Below are 16309 nucleotides of genomic sequence, written 5' to 3' on the forward strand. Positions count from 1 at the left end.
CCAGTTAGTCTAAACCATTGATTGTCATGGAAAGTGCAGTTACAGCAAACCAGTAACTTCAGCTATTGACTGAATTTCATACAATCTGCCAACATTGGGATTGGTTAGTGCCATGACTCTGTTGATTCGTTGTCAGAAGTGGCTGTAGGATATCAGTTAAATATCTGTGAAAAAGATTAGAAGCCTAGGGGAACAATATAACCGTGATGTTTGTCCTTGCTGAGATATGTTCCCAGTATCTTAGTCCAAATTTAGGAACTCTTTTTGTTGCTGATTTTTTTCTTTTTTTATCCTCTCTGCCCTCTCTTCTCACCTGCTCCATGGCTTTGCATAAAATTGAATGAATTATAATCTTTGGATTATATGATACACTGTCATCATTGAACTAAAATAATATATATTCATTTTGTTCACTAATTATTTTAAATAAATTTCTGTTATTGTGAACTATTGAGACCATCTTTGTATGTTTCCTGCTGGTACTTGTGCAGGATTTTCTTTGGGATATATTACTACATTACTAGGGTTAGAACATTCAACAGTATCAAACTGTTTTGCACTTTACACTTCTACCCATGGTATATAAGAGATCAAGTTAGATGCACACCATTTTCAAGACTTGGTATTTTCAGACTATCATTTTTGCCAATTTAATGGATATTTAATCATATCTTGTGATTTTGATTTATATTTCTCTGATCATGCTGCTAAGTTGCTTCAGTCGTGTCTGACTCTGTGCAACCCCATAGACGGCAGCCCACCAGGCTCCCCCGGCCCTGGGATTCTCCAGGCAAGAACACTGGAGTGGGTTGCCATTTCCTTCTCCAATGCATGATCATAGGTGAAGGCTAACATTTCTTCAAATGTTTATTGGACATTTAGTTTTCCTCCTTTGTGAAATACATGTCTCTTGCCCAGTTTTTTGTTGGGATAGTTGTATTCGTTTTATTAAGGTAGAGATTTCCCCACTTTTATATGTTCTTCTGTGTGTGTGGTGTCTGTGTATATATATATTAATAGTTCTCTATAATTTTATTACATGTGTAGGTTTGTGTACTCGCTATAGGTAAGATACAGGACAGTTCCATCACCACAAGAATCCCTCATGTTGTTCCTTTATAACCACACATCCCTCCCCACTTCCCACTCCCTGTCTTTAAACTTTGGCAACCAAAAAAGTTGTTCTCCATTTCTAAAATTTTATTGTTAAAAAAATATACATATAAATGAAATCATCACAGCATATACCCTTTTAGAATTTTGTTTTCACTCACCATGATTCCTCAGAGATTCATCTAGGTTTTGTATATCAGTCCTTTTTTATTGCTGAGTAGTGTTTCATGGTATCAACAACCATATATGGGTATTTTTAATTACATTTTCCAGTTTACTGTTGATGTATAGAAGTTCAGCTGACGTTGATAATAATATCATGTCCCACCACCTTGTCAGACTACTCTTTATTTCTGATTTATCTGTAGTCTTTTTTTCTGTAAACCATATCATCTGAAATGATATTTCTCTCCTTTTTAATCCTTATGCCTTTGGTACTGCTCTCTGTTATTCTCTTTCTCTCTTGGTTTTGGATGAACTGGAACATCCAAAGTGGTGATGGTAGCCACATTTATCTTACTATTGACTTTAAAAAGAATGCTTCCAGTGTTTCTCCATTTAAGATGATGTATATCTATACAACATTGTTATGAAGTGTGTATTTTATAAAGCCCATCTTTATAACTCATTTTCATAATATAGTTTCAGAAGTGTTAGTAGCCTAGTAAATTTTGAATTGCTTAAAATATTAAGTAGGTATTCATATATATCATTGATGATACTTTTCTAAATCTGGGTGTTTTTTTTTAGTATTGTTATAATTGCACAGAGTTCAAGTCTAATTTAAATTGTTGTTTAGTCGCTAAATTGTGTCTGATTCTTTGTGACCCCATGGACTGCAGCCTCTAGGCTTCCCTGTCCTTCACCATCTCCCAGAGTTTGCTCAAACTCATGTTAATTGAGTCAGTGATGCCATCCAACCATCTCATCCTGTGTCCCTCCCTTCTCCTGCCTTCACTCTTTCCCAGCATCAGGGTCTTTTCCAATGAGTCAGCTCTTCGCATCAGGTGGCCAAAGTATTGGAACTTCAGCATCAGTCCTTCCAATGAATATTCAGGGTTGCTTTCAAAACAATGAATGTTAAGTGTTTGAAAAAATATCTTTAAACTACTTCAGCCACTTAAAATACATATATATATATTATTTATTCTGTGGTATGAATATACTGCAGTTTGTTGAATCATCCACCCATGAAAGAACATGTGCGTTTTTTCAGTTTTTGTTACAAATAAAGCTGCTATGAACATTTGTGTACAGGTTTCTGTGTGAGCATAAGTTTCATTTCTCTGGAATAAATGCCCACAAGTGCAGTTTCTGGATTTTAAGGTAATTGCATATTTGTGTGGCTTAAAAAATTTTTTTTCTTTATATATTCTTGACATTAATCCTTTTGTCACTTTTATATATTACAGAATCTGTTACCACTTTGTAAAGTATCTTTTTATTGGGTTGATGAATGAAAGTCCTTAATTTTAGTATCCTAAAAGTTAACTATCTTTCATTGTCAGTATTTTTTTTTAATTTTACTTAAGAAATCTTTTTCTACTCATAGATCAAAAAGATATTCTCTTCAACTTTTTAATTAATATTTTGATATTTTGGTTTTGAAATTTATCTTTAATCTATCTGAGACTCATTCTATTTTATACCAAGGGACCTTAAATGCATGGGAACGTATTTGGCTTTTGTCTGTTTCGTTGAGCAGTATAACTGTTCTTATACCAATACCACGTTTACGACATTGTCTTAATTACTAGAACAATTTAAGCCTTCAAATCTAGCAGGACAGATCTTTTCTTTCTGCTCTTCTTCAAAAGCATCCTGGTTATTCTTGGCTTCTTATTTTTCCATATACGTTTTAGTCATCTTTTTAAAAACTTTGCAAAACCAAAATTTTTCATTTTACAAAGAAAAAGGAAACATTTTTCAAATGTTAAACATTTGAAAAAGACCTTTCAAGCTACTACAACCACTTAAAATATCTCTCTAATACATATTAAAAAGGGTTTTAAAGCCCTTGAAACTTGAGGTGTAGTTTCTATATAGCATTATTAAGTTAAATTATGTTTGGTTTATGTCATTATTCACATTACAGAATAACAAAAAATGAGTTCACCATAGATTCCTTTAATAAGATTCAGGTATACATGTAAATTTGGTCAAATGATTTGATTTACTAAAGTTAAAATTACAATACATATATAGATGTAATTTATATATAGTTCTTTGTACTTTTTTTCCCTCCTCTCCCCTCCCCTTTTTCTTTCTCTCTTTTAAGTCTTAGGATTCTAGTAATCATAGATTTGCTTTAAAAAAGTTATTTTATTGCTTCATCTGAATATTACTGTTCTTAGTGTGAAAATTATAGAGTTTTAGAACTGGAAGGATCTATATCCCTTAGCTTAGATCTGTATTTTACAGGTGAAATAATTGAATTACTAAAAGGTGATGAACTTGCACAATGTAATGTTGCTCCAGTGAATAAGCTAGTACTATGCCGCTGCTGCTGCTAGGTCGCTTCAGTCGTGTCCGACTCTGTGAGACCCCATAGACGGCAGCCCACCAGGCTCCCCTGTCCCTGGGATTCTCCAGGCAAGAACACTGGAGTGGGTTGCCATTTCCTTCTCCAGTGCATGAAAGTGGAAAGTGAAAGGGAAGTCGCTCAGTCGTGTCCAACCCTTAGTGACCCCACGGACTGCAGCCCACCAGGCTCCTCCGTCCATGGGATTTTCCAGGCAAGAGTACTGGAGTGGGGTGCCATTGCCTTTTCCAAGCTAGTACTATATGTATTTGCAATTCTCTGTGTACCATTAAATTGTGATATCACCTGAGGGGAAAAAAGGATAGATTCAGTTGATATCATCTTAATAAAAATTGTTAATTTTAATGTATTATTATGCTTAAACTATTTTATTCTAACAGGCAGGGTCTTAGACCTATTCCAGAAGCAGAAATTGGATTAGCAGTTATTTTTGTTACTACAGAGAATTACTGTGATCCACAGGGCCAGCCCAGTACAGGTAATTAAAATATTATTTTATTGATTCTTCAGCAACTTTATATGTAAATGGATGATAAGCTGTATGTACATTATACTTGCCAGGGTGACCATTTTTACCATCTTTTAAAGGTCATATGTTTATCCATTCATTTATTCATTCAGTAAATATTTGTGGCTACTAAATACTTGGCATGGTTGTAAGTACTGAAGGAACAGTGGTGGATAAAGTAAGCAAGATACCTTTACTGTGAGCTTTATATCCTAGAAGTCAGGATTCAGACAGTTAACAAGCATACACATCTGATAAGTTCTGTTAAGGCCAAGTACAAAGGGAAGACTGAAAAGTGACGTGATAGTGACTGGGAGTAGGTTCTTTTAGATTGGGAGTCAAGTATGGTCTCACTTAGTGTGTCATGTTTGAGCACCTTATGTCCTGAAGTGATGGGGAAAGGCAGCAATGGAAGGATCTGGGTAGCAGAATTCCAGGTAGAAGGAACAGATCACAATCACACCTGTGTGGAGAATGGATTCCAAAGGCCCCAGATGGAAGTGGGAACGTGAGTAGAAGCTCCTGCGAAGGTCCAGTTGAGAGGAGCCTGGTGCCTTGGACCAAGGTGGGCAGCACAGTAGAGAGCAGAAAAACAAACGGAGGCCAGGTTTTGGAGCTAGACCCAGCAGGTCTTGCCTGTGTAGGATTTAGAAACAACTTAGATCTAGTCTTTTGGCATGAATAACTGGTTGGATGATGGTGCCATTTATGCAGATAAAGAATACATATTATAATCATCTCCACGTTGACGGTTACAAAGCCATTTTACGCAGAGCAACTATTAGCCTTTTTTAAAAAACTCAGTCCCCTACTCTCTTGATAAGCTGATGTTGCCGTTAAGAAAGTGGTTCATTTATTTTTTCCTTCTCGCTTCTTTACCTTAGATATTCTTACATTTATTGTCCTTGCTAACTTTTCTTTGTCTAGCTATGAGTGCATCCATTCAGTATTTCTTTATACATTTATTTGCATCCTAGATTCTTTTTAATAGTTACTTATCAGCAGTTATTGGGCTTGAACCAAAAGGCAAGTTATGACAGCACCACCTGATTATGTGCTCCAGGCAGTATCACAGGAGGTATCATTTATGTTGTAGCCCACTGAATGGCACCAATAGAATTGGACAGTGTACCTTCCGATTGGTAATAATAGCTGCCATCCCTTGAATTTGCAAAGATTGCAGTGCTTTACATATGGCATTCCAGTTTAATATGCAAAACAATCCTTTTAAGAGAGATGACATTTTTGCAGCTTATAGGTGAGGAGACTGATGTACAGAGATACAGAGACGTTAAGAAATTAGCCAGAGGTCACATAAGAAATAATTGAATTCAAACTGACTCTAAGTCAAAGCTGTTAATGATAATATTGTATTGCTCTTGTGATTGATGTTGCGGGGGTTACTGGGAGCAGATATAAAAAGGTAGACAGCTAGTCCTTAGATTTTATGATTCGGTGAGAATGTTTATTCACCTGAAATCTCTACCCTTTCCCATGAGTGCACTGGACATACTTCTGTCTTTAAACAGTTAACCTTCAAATACAGTTTAAGAGCTTGTGAAGTTTTCATTATAGTTGTGGTATGGTGACTGTTTCCTCAGAATTCATGACTGAGATTCTCGGAATTTATCCTTAGAGTCAGAAGTAAAGTATCTCTTTAGCCTCTTTCAGAAAACTACTTTGATGTAGATACCAAAAGTGAGCCATATTCTTGGAGAAGCTGTCCACTGGCGAGCTCCCAACCCTTTAGAAATAGCATATACTGTAGATACTATTTTGTTGACAGTGGATTTCTGTTCTGTTATAGAAAAAACAAAACCCTATGTATAATTTCAGATTTTAACAACACAACAAAAATATGTAAAAATAAACAATCATTGAGTCTTTGTGTGTGGCTCCCCTTTCCCAGTACCTGTTTGGGACAACTGTCCTTTGTTTTTCTTTCAGAAAACTGGTTTCTCAGTTAGATAGGTGCTTCAGAAATGTTTTTTTTAATGCAGATTCACATTCTGTGTAATTCAGGATATTGCGGGATGCAGCCAAGGCATCAGATTATTTTGGTTTGTTTTGCTTGATTTTAACCTCCTGTTTATTATATAAACTCCAAGAAACTAAGGAAGGACTGGGTTAGAGAGGAGGTACTCAGACCATCAACTTCAGTCATTTTTTTACTCATCCAAGACCTGAAATTCTCCCTCTGTAGCTTCTGCTCGCGAGGCTTACTCCCATCAAGATACTGCCCTATTTGAACCCTCCGTATCTTTCTTTCCTGAGGGCTGTTACAGTTGCCCCCAGTGAGAGTCCTGCCTCCATATTCATCTATACAGTTAATTTTTCACTTTGCCACTAGAATCACTTTCCCATTTCCTAAAAACTTTTCCTTGTTCTTATTATCTGTCAAATAAATCCCATGAATCCTTAAGCCCTTTGTCTAGACTTTTGAGCTTTCAACAGTTTAGCTGTGGCCTATCTCTTCCCATTGTCATCTCTTTTGTTTCGTATACTTCCCTAGAGAATATATATGACATGTTTTTTAGAATTTCTTAATTTATTTGGGAATAATTCTAACTTATAAATAAAATAACATGTATAATATGCTATATTTGTATATGTGCCATACTCCTTGACCATGCTCATCATGGTCCTTGTTCCTAGAATGCCAACACTGCTCTTCAAAATCTGACTCATTTCACAAATGCATACCTCCTTCATGAAGTTTTTCTAAGTTTTTTTTCCTCTCACTACTCTTCTCCAAGTTAATTATTCTGTTTTCTTTATCCCAGTAACTTTTTTTGTGTTCCAGTTAGAGTTTCTTTCTACTTTGAAATATCACCAGTTGTTTCCATGCCTCTTTCAGCCACTAGATTGATTGTAAGCTTTTATTAATTTCAAATTTTCTGACATCACCAAGCATGATACTTGTTTGTAGTTGATATGAATATTTGCTTAATTGAACTAAGTTATTAGTACATAAGATTATTTTTGCTTGAAGGGGCCAATAAAATTTTATCACTTATCAAAATTTTTATTACATTTCTGCTGTTAGAAAGGTATTTCTGGCCAGAAGGTCCTTAGAGATCATCTAATCTTTCTAATATTAAAAGGTAAGAGACCTGAAGGCTAAGCAAAGTTGCTGCTGCTACTGCTAAGTCACTTCAGTCATGTCCGACTCTATGCGACTCCATAGACGGCAACCCACCAGGCTCCCCCATCCCTGGGATTCTCTAGGCAAGAATACTGGAGTTAAGGTCCTATAAATGAAATGGCCAAGGGTGTGTGTGCTCAGTTGCTAAGTCATGTCTGACTCTTTGCAACCCCATGAATTGTAGCCTGCCAGACTGCTCTGTCCATGGATTTTCCAGGCAAGAATACTGCTGTGGGTTGCCTTTCCTCTTCCAGGGGATTTTCCCAACCCAGGGATCAAACTTGTGATTCCTGCATTGGCAAGCAGATTCTTTATTGCTGAGCCTCCTGGGAAAAGCTCCAAAATGGCCAAGACAGTTCTAAAATTTAGGTTTTCTGACTACTAGACCAGTACCTTTTCTATTGTGTTATTTCATATGGAAACATGGTCATAAGAAATTGGTAAAATCTGTGTTATAATATCTTGCACATATTCATAGGTAGGTCTGTGTGGGTTCCAAATCATAGCCATCTGACTTAACAAACAATTTTAGGATACACTTTGGGGGGAACAGAGTGAATGCATTTCCTCCTTTTTTTTCATCCTTTGTTTCCTCTTTTCCTTTTGTATTCATGCATTTATCTTTCAACAGGTATTTTTTGAACAGTTGTTATATGCCTTTAATTATTCTGAAAACTTGGAATAAAGAGGTGAACAGGGTAGAGCAAATCCCTCTCATTATGGTATTTTAGCAAGGAGAGCTTTGTCCTTAATCTTACTGTTGACAAACAGTTACTCTGGTTCATTAGGTTCAATTTATGTGTTTCTTTTGGGCTTGCCTCATGGCTCAGTTGGTATAGAGTCTGCCTGCAATGCTGGAGACCCAGGTTCGATTCCTGGGTTGGTAAGATCCCCTGGAGAAGGAAATGGCAACCCACTCCAGTATCCTTTCCTGGAGTATCCCATGGACAGAGGAGCCTGGCAGGCTACAGTCCACGGGGTTGCAAGATAGCGACACAATTGAGCGACTGAGCCACCACCACCAAGTGTTTCTTACAGTGATTATATACCCAGTTTTAATTACTGTTTTTTGTAAACTGTTCAAGCTAAAATGAATTTTAGGGTATGTATGTAAAAGGAATGCCAGTGAGCTTTTAAGGTGTTCATATAATGTGAGTGATAGAAGTACATTAAATACCTGAATTTGGAATTAGTTCAGTTCAGTTCAGTCGCTCAGTCATGTCCGACTCTTTGCGACCCCATGAATCGCAGCACACCAGGCCTCCCTGTCCATCACCAACTCCCGGAGTTCATTCAGACTCACGTCCATCAAGTCGGTGATGCCATCCAGCCATCTCATCCTCTGTCGTCCCCTTCTCCTCCTGCCCCCAATCCCTCCCAGCATCAGAGTCTTTTCCAATGAATCAGCTCTTCGCATGAGGTGGCCAGAGTACTGGATTTTCAGCTTTAGCATCATTCCTTCCAAAGAAATCCCAGGGTTGATCTCCTTCAGGATGGACTGGTTGGATCTGCTTGCAGTCCAAGGGACTCTCAAGAGTCTTCTCCAACACCACAGTTCAAAAGCATCAATTCTTTGGCGCTTAGCCTTCTTCACAGTCCAACTCTCACAACCATACGTGACCACAGGAAAAACCATAGCCTTGACTAGACGGACCTTAGTTGGCAAAATAATGTCTCTGCTTTTGAATATGCTGTCTAGGTTGGTCATAACTTTTCTTCCAAGGAGTAAGCGTCTTTTAATTTTACCATCTGCAGTGATTTTGGAGCCCCAAAAAAGAAAGTCTGACACTGTTTCCACTGTTTCCCCATCTATTTGCCAAGAAGTGATGGGACCAAATGCCATGATCTTCGTTTTCTGAATGTTGAGCTTTAAACATTTATTAAATACATCCTATGTCAGGAGGATCTAACAGTGATAATTTAGTTTTGATACTTAGTAAGTGTCGACTTAAAATTTTTTTCCGTTTTTTTAAAATTCCATTAACTTGTTTATATCCATTATATACCAAACATTGCTCAGAGACTGGAGATGTAGAAATGAGCAAGACTCAGTTCCTATTCTCAAGGAGGTTCCAAGTCTAGTGAGAGCAAGTAACAAGTATGGTATAACATGATGATAATGATAACAGCAGGCACTTGCATGGAGAAGGAAATGGCAACCCACTCCAGTGCTCTTGCCTGGAGAATCCCAGGGACAGAGGAGCCTGGTGGGCTGCCGTCTATGAGGTCACACAGAGTCAGACAGGACTGAAGCAACTTAGCAGCAACAGCACTTGCATAGTCCTTACTGTGTTCCAAGATTTATCTAAGTGCTATCCATCTATCAATTCATTTTGCCCTTAGAACATGTGAGGAAAATATTGTAGTTATCCTCATTTCGTAAATGAGGAAACTAAGGCACAGAGAGTTTAAGTAATACAGGTCACACAGCTAGCATTAAAAAGTTAAAAAGAGTGTGTTAACAGTTGATAGAGTGATGTAAAGGATGGCAGGGGAGCCAAAATAAAGGGCATGTAATTCGCTTTGGGAGGTTTAAGAAAAGTATTCTGGAAGAGTGGCACTTGAGTTAAATTTCTCCTGGTATATAAAATGATGAAGTGATCATTATGGTTTTCTGGAGTAGCCGAAAAATGTCTGTCTAAAACTGTTATCTCTTCAAATAGTATATTCCTTCTGAAAATTAAATTCACCTTGATTTTGATTTGTGTAGATACAGTAGATATACTTTTCATGGGGGGAGAAATTTTAATGTTTTGGTCTCCTGACTAAAGCATAATTTGAATTAGAATTTAAGTTGAGTTTAAGTTGATAATCACTTAACAGGAAAGATTTGATGTAATTTTAACATGATTTGGTTCAGATAAGCTCATCACAGATGCCAGTAGGCTGCTGTTTACAGGCTGAGTATTTGGAGAAAACTGGGTGCTATAGTTCATTCCCTCAGTGTGGTGCACTCCTAGCAACTTTCTGTGACCAAAGGTCCTTCTTGTGTCTAGCAGCTGTGATTCTTTTTTTCACTTCTGTGATTTACAGGACTGAAGACCACAACTCCAGGTCCAAGCCTTTCCCAAGCCTTACCAGCCAATAAAAATTTAATGCCAGATGCCTCAGTGAATGCTACAGCATATGTAGCTGACACAGAATCAGAACAAGCAGATACATGGTAAAGCTTCATTGATAATGAACTATTGTTATTATTCTATCAATAAAGTAATAGTATATTCAAGAAGTAAAGTCAGTGCCTTATCAAGTTGTTTCTTGGGAGACGAAGTATTTGGAGTGTGGGATGCCAGGGAAAATAATATTTGGGGACAGGGTTTAACACACTTTATAAAGTACTGGAAAATAATATTTTTGGCTCTATGGGCTATTGACCTCTGTCACAGCTACTTAACTCTGCCACTTAGAATTAAAGCAGCCATAGACACATGTAAATGAATGAGTGTGGCTATACTCCAGTAAACCTGAATTTACAAAAACAAGTGGTCAGCCATGTTTGTCCTACAAGTTGTAGTTTGTCAACTCCTGAAATAGATAGTTTTGTGTTTTTTTTTAAATTCCTTGAAAATGTACATAGAAGACTACAAAGAATTACAGTTTTATTTGTGACTGGTGTTTTTTGGTTCTCTATGTAAAGAGGCTTTTTTTAAATTGTTTTTTAATTTTTTTGGAAAGCAGGGGTAGCTCATAAGTATCCTATGGCATTTTTTTACTTAAGATACTATTTTAAATCCATAATGAATTATTCATATTGAAAGGTACTTATGGTAGCACTATATTATATCATAACTACATTTTCACTGTACCTATGTTTTGTATTGAAACTGGGTTTAACTTTTTAAAGAGAAACTATTAATTTTTTGAAAGTCAGTTGAATGACAACTCCGGGTTTTTTGTAAAATGAGAATGGCAAAAAAAAACATAAGAATAGCAAAGATAATATATATTTAACCATACATTGTAGAGGTGTGTGTTTATGTGTGGGTTTAAAATATTTTTCTGTTAATCTAGAGTTCTATTCTAGGGACTGCCTTTTGGTTGAAATGTCACCATTTCAGTTCACTGAAAGTGATTAAAATACCACATTATATTTACTAATGGAATTACTTCTTGTTCTTTTTCTGAATTTCTAGTTTTTATCATTTTTTTTCTTACATGCAAGTAATTTAAAAATTTTAAACAAAGCAAGAAACACTTAGGAATATGATGGTTTAATTTATAATAAGATACAGGGTTATTATTTTATGTGTGTTTAGCAGTTTTTTTATAGAGCATGCCTGACAGTATGTGCTGTAGGGGTTGGAGAGAAGGATATCATCTATCTTCAGGGAGCTTTGATGTCAAAGGAGCTGCTTTCTTGAACAATATATTATAAAATATATTGAATAAACAGTTATTTCAAGACAACTATATTCTAAAACTGTATTATATTAGTGCTACTTAAAGGACTTTGTTTCTGGATAAAAATTGCTGTAAATTTGATTGCTTACCGTACATTCTTTTCTTTTGCTGCAGTATGGATGTGAGTGAAAGACCAAAAGAAATCAAAATATTTGGAATGGAACCAAAATGTCGAATACTTTCACAAGAAACGTCCACTGTGAAGAAACCCCACAAAATAAGCTCTAATAGTAATATAGTGTCAAATACTCTGGTTAGGATGAAAATCCCAAACTATCAGCTTTCACCGACTAAATTCCCACATGTAAATAAAAGTAGAGGTTGGCCTTCTCAGCATCAGCAAACCAACTCCATCAAAGACTATTTTCAGCCACTTAACTCTCCCAAAAAAAGGTATAATTTTTAATAATAGTGCTTTGTGCCTCTAAAAATATTAATACTTGTTTTATGACTGTAAAATGGTACTAAGTTCATATTCTGTGTAAGTATGCTGTGTAGTCTTTCTGTGTAGAAAGCTGTGGCCCTTTGAGCTTATTCCCTCTCAGAAAGGTCCACATTGCCTTCTCACCTAAGTTCATTTCTGCTGCTATTGTTCAGCTGCTCAGTGGCGTCCGACTCTCTGCAACCCCATGGACTGCAGCACGCCAGAGTTCCCTCTCCTTCACCATCTCCTGGAGTTTGCTCAAATTCATGGCCATTGAGTCAGCGATGCCATCCAGCCATCTCATCCTCTGTCATCCCCTTCTCTTCCTACCTTCAGTCTTTCCCAGCATAATGGTCTTTACTAATGAGTTAGCTCTTTGCATCAGGTGGCCAAAGTAGTAGAGCTTCAGCTTCAGCATCAGTCCTTCTAATGAATATTCAGTATTGATTTCCTTTACGATTGACTGGTTGATCTCCTTGCAGTCCAAGGGATTCTCAAGAGTCACTAAGTTCATCAGACAGATTTTCTCTCATTTTTTTCCTTCTGCTGTTTCCTTTGCTGAGTTTTCCCATACCTGAGTTTTTTTGACCTACCTGTTTCCATTGGTTAGGTCTCTCATTTCCTCTAGGACCATGCCTCATCATTTATTCTTAACTTCTAGCACCTTTAGTATCTTCTTCTAGGTCCTTTTCTTATATTCAAAGACTCTGTCTCATTTTTAGTTTTTAAACCCTTCCCTTGACTTGATTTCTTCCTGAAGCTACTGCTGTTTATCTTTTAAATTCACTGTTAAACTTATAAGAGGACATTATTGTTCCTATTTCTATGTGAAATATTTCTTAACTAACAGTATTTCATCACAACCTGACATCCTTGAAAGTAATCACTGACATACTTCACACCTCTAGTGGCCTTTTGGTAACACTCAACTCTTCATCCTTTGTTCTCCTTGTGATTTCTTCTTGCTTTTTTGTGGTAGTGTCCCAGTTTTGTTTTGTTTTGTTTTTTGCCTCTCTGACCTTGCTCCCATTGAGGACTTCTTTTCTTCCTACTATGTATGTTTCATTTCAGGTTATAAATGGTCAGTATATTTGGTCCTGACTTAGTAGTATATCACTCCTACTTTAGGCTTTTTTGCCTAATCATAGGTGGAAAACTTTTTCATCCATGTCATTGCACTGTATATGTAATTTTGTTAGCAGTTTACTGTGTCAACATCTTTGACCTTTTCTGCTCTGCCTCCCCAAAACAGTAGTGCTGATTCTTATTTTAATTGTCTTATAATTATCTCTCTTTCCATCTATTTGTGTTGCTATCTTTCTAATTCAAACTCTGATTATTTGAATTATTACAAAAACGTCTTGGTTTGTTTATCCAGACCCCGACATTAGTTTAGATTCATTAAGGTATCACTCTTAACTGTTCCAGTTCAACATGCATATCGTAAACTTGAGAGCAGAAACCCAGTTTGTGTGTCCTCTGTGGGCCTCAGTACCATTTAAATGAGCTAAGTATTCAGCACTTGCTGAGTGAATGATTCAGTATTATATGGAATATACTTAGTCATATATTCACACACATAGTCTTACACTATATTCTGAATTTAGCCACTTCAACTTGAATCTGGCTCTCATGAACTGAACAGGTTTTAGTCCCAGGGTAATTTTTCCCTTGCTCACAAGTTTCCTACATTACAAAGCAAGCTGTTTTTTTCCTGACAAGTCTTTTGTATTTTATATTCTTCTACCTTTTCCATCACACTGATTAATCAACTATTGCAACTTTTAAAAAAGAAGATAAACACCTCTCTGTTATTTAAGCTATGGGATTGATCAGTCCTATCAAAACAATCAAGTGTGTATGAATTATGTACTCTTTTCAGATGTCTACTTTTTTTATTTCTGGCGAGGTAGTTAATCATTAAAACCAGGAATATTGTCAGTTAAATGAAGAAGGGGGTGAATATTGCCAAACTAAAAAATTACTTAGCTGTGCTCATTTTCTGTTTTTGTTTTCTTCTCTCCTTTTTTGAACCCAAGGGAAAGGGATGAAGAAGATCAAGAAATGTCTTTATCCAAATCAGCAAGAATGGAAATATCTTGTTCTCTTTTAGAACAAACACAACCAACTACATCCTCAATAAGGAAAATTAAGGATGAGCACCTATCTCAGAATGTGCTTGTGGGAAAAAACCCAGATAATTCATATGCAGATACCAATTTAAAACCTACTGTGAAAAATTATGCCAATAAGTCTCTTTTTACAGAAAAACTAAAATCAGAAAAAAGAAAAGAAATTGATGATTTAGCCATAGAAGAGGAAGTATTGGAACAGTTATTCAAGGATACAGAATTAGAGTTAGAAAGCGAAGTGAAAGTTCAAAAACAAGAGGAAGATACCAATGTTAGAAAAAGGCCACGATTGGATATAGAAACAAATGCCACTTTTAATGATGAAACAATACCAGAAAGTAACAAGATATCTGTAAGTAACATTATTTATTGAGAAGTATTGCAAATAGGAACTTGGAATGTTAAAAAGTACTTGAGATATTTGTATTGACAGTATGAGCAGTATTCCTGTTTATTTGGGGGAAAAAATTAGAATCTTGTAGACCCTGTATTAAGTATAAGAGTTTGTTGGTTGATAAATGTTAAAAATACAATGATTCTTTGACTATTTATAATAGATGACAACAACTAAAATTGTTATTCATGATTGTTTTAATAGATTTCCAGGCTGTACTGTTTTATTACATCAGACATTTGGCCATGATGTTAAGTATAGGAGGTGCTTTAATCGAGTAAACAGGCACTGAAAGATGAAGAAAGTTAGCAAAACAAAGTATCTACTTAAATAAATTTTTAAGGTAGAGCATGTGTAACATCATTAGAGATTTTTAATTTTCATTTTTATCTTTAATGTTCCATCCTCTTTTCATGAATATTGATAATTTGTTTTACTCACTTTGTTCTAAGATGACAAAGATTATTTTTTAGATTATTTCATATTTTATGCATTATTAAGTAGCCTACTATTCGTAGATTAGTTACCACATTAGGTGAGAGCGCAGATGCAACGATGTGATAAGCGTTTGCTGAGAATCTGAAGATTCCCGGGTAGTGCAGTGGTAAAGAATCTGCCTGCCAAATGCAGGAGGTGAGGATTCGATCCCTGGGTCGGGAACATCCTCTAGAGTAAGAAATGGCATCCTACTCCAGTATTCTTGCCTGGAAAGCCCCATAGACAGAGGAGCCTAGTGGGCTACAGTTCATGGGGTTGCAGAGTCAGACACAATTGAGTGAGGATGAGAACCTAGTGTGTATCAAGCACTATATAAATCTATAACTATTATTGAAGAATCAGAATATATGTCCTGTTTAGCCTATACCCTGGAGAAGAGAACGGCCACCCACTCCAGTATTCTGGCCTGGAGAATTCTGTGGACTGTATAGTACATGGGGTCACAAAGAGTTGGACACGACTGAGCGACTTTCACTTCACTTAGCCTACATACTGGTATCTTCATATGAAGGAAAAAGTCCTTGTTGTTCATTACTTCTTATGAGTGAATGCTTAATGCCCTCTTTGGACCAGTGCATCAGAATCACCTGGTGAGCTTTTAAAAATAAGGATTCCTAGACCAAAGGCCCAGAGATCCTGATTCAGCATGTCCAGTTTTCTTTCCAGAAAAAATTCCTGCATTGTGTTAGGTAAGAATTCCTTTGCTGTCTTTAAAAATGCTAAGGTCAGTGGCTTAAATAGAGTTATTTTTTTCCCCTATAGAAGATGCCCGGAGGTAGGTAACCAAAGCTGCTTGGTAGTTGCTGGTATTAATTTCCTAGGTGTCTGTCTTTCTGCTCCATGAGATGACACCTCTGGCCATCAGGTCAGCTTTCCTGGGAGGAAGAAGAAGGTGGAAAGAAAACAGGGTAAAGGGCTTTCCGCTTGAGTCCATTCTAAGGAGCTTTCTCAGAAGCCCCACTTGACGACTTTGGTTGGTGGCCAGGATTTAGTTAATGGTCTTTGCCAACCCCAGCCCTAACCCTCAATCTCCAAGAGGGTCTGGGAAATGCTTTAAACTTAGTACATCACTTAGGACAACACTGCCCCGTAATTAACATAAAAGTTATATTAATAAGGGAGAAAGATAATGGATACTGAGATATCTGTTAG

At 36.6% G+C, this 16309-nt stretch overlaps 1 protein-coding gene across 8 annotated transcripts in view; it reads left to right on the forward strand.

Annotated features, from left to right (window-relative positions):
• The window catches only part of NBN (nibrin), a 57163-nt gene that overhangs the window by 25283 nt on the left and 15571 nt on the right, over positions 1-16309 (forward strand). For all 8 annotated transcript variants that reach the window (XM_069600637.1, XM_069600641.1, XM_069600638.1 and 5 more), the window contains exons 8-11: positions 4036-4133; positions 10342-10471; positions 11824-12102; positions 14173-14617. In XM_069600637.1, the coding sequence (XP_069456738.1) occupies positions 4036-4133; positions 10342-10471; positions 11824-12102; positions 14173-14617 (952 nt within the window). The remainder of the gene's footprint in view (positions 1-4035; positions 4134-10341; positions 10472-11823; positions 12103-14172; positions 14618-16309) is intronic.

The sequence above is a fragment of the Ovis canadensis genome, chromosome 9 (assembly GCF_042477335.2).
Source record: "Ovis canadensis isolate MfBH-ARS-UI-01 breed Bighorn chromosome 9, ARS-UI_OviCan_v2, whole genome shotgun sequence".
In the NCBI taxonomy this organism is placed as follows: Eukaryota; Metazoa; Chordata; class Mammalia; order Artiodactyla; family Bovidae; genus Ovis; species Ovis canadensis.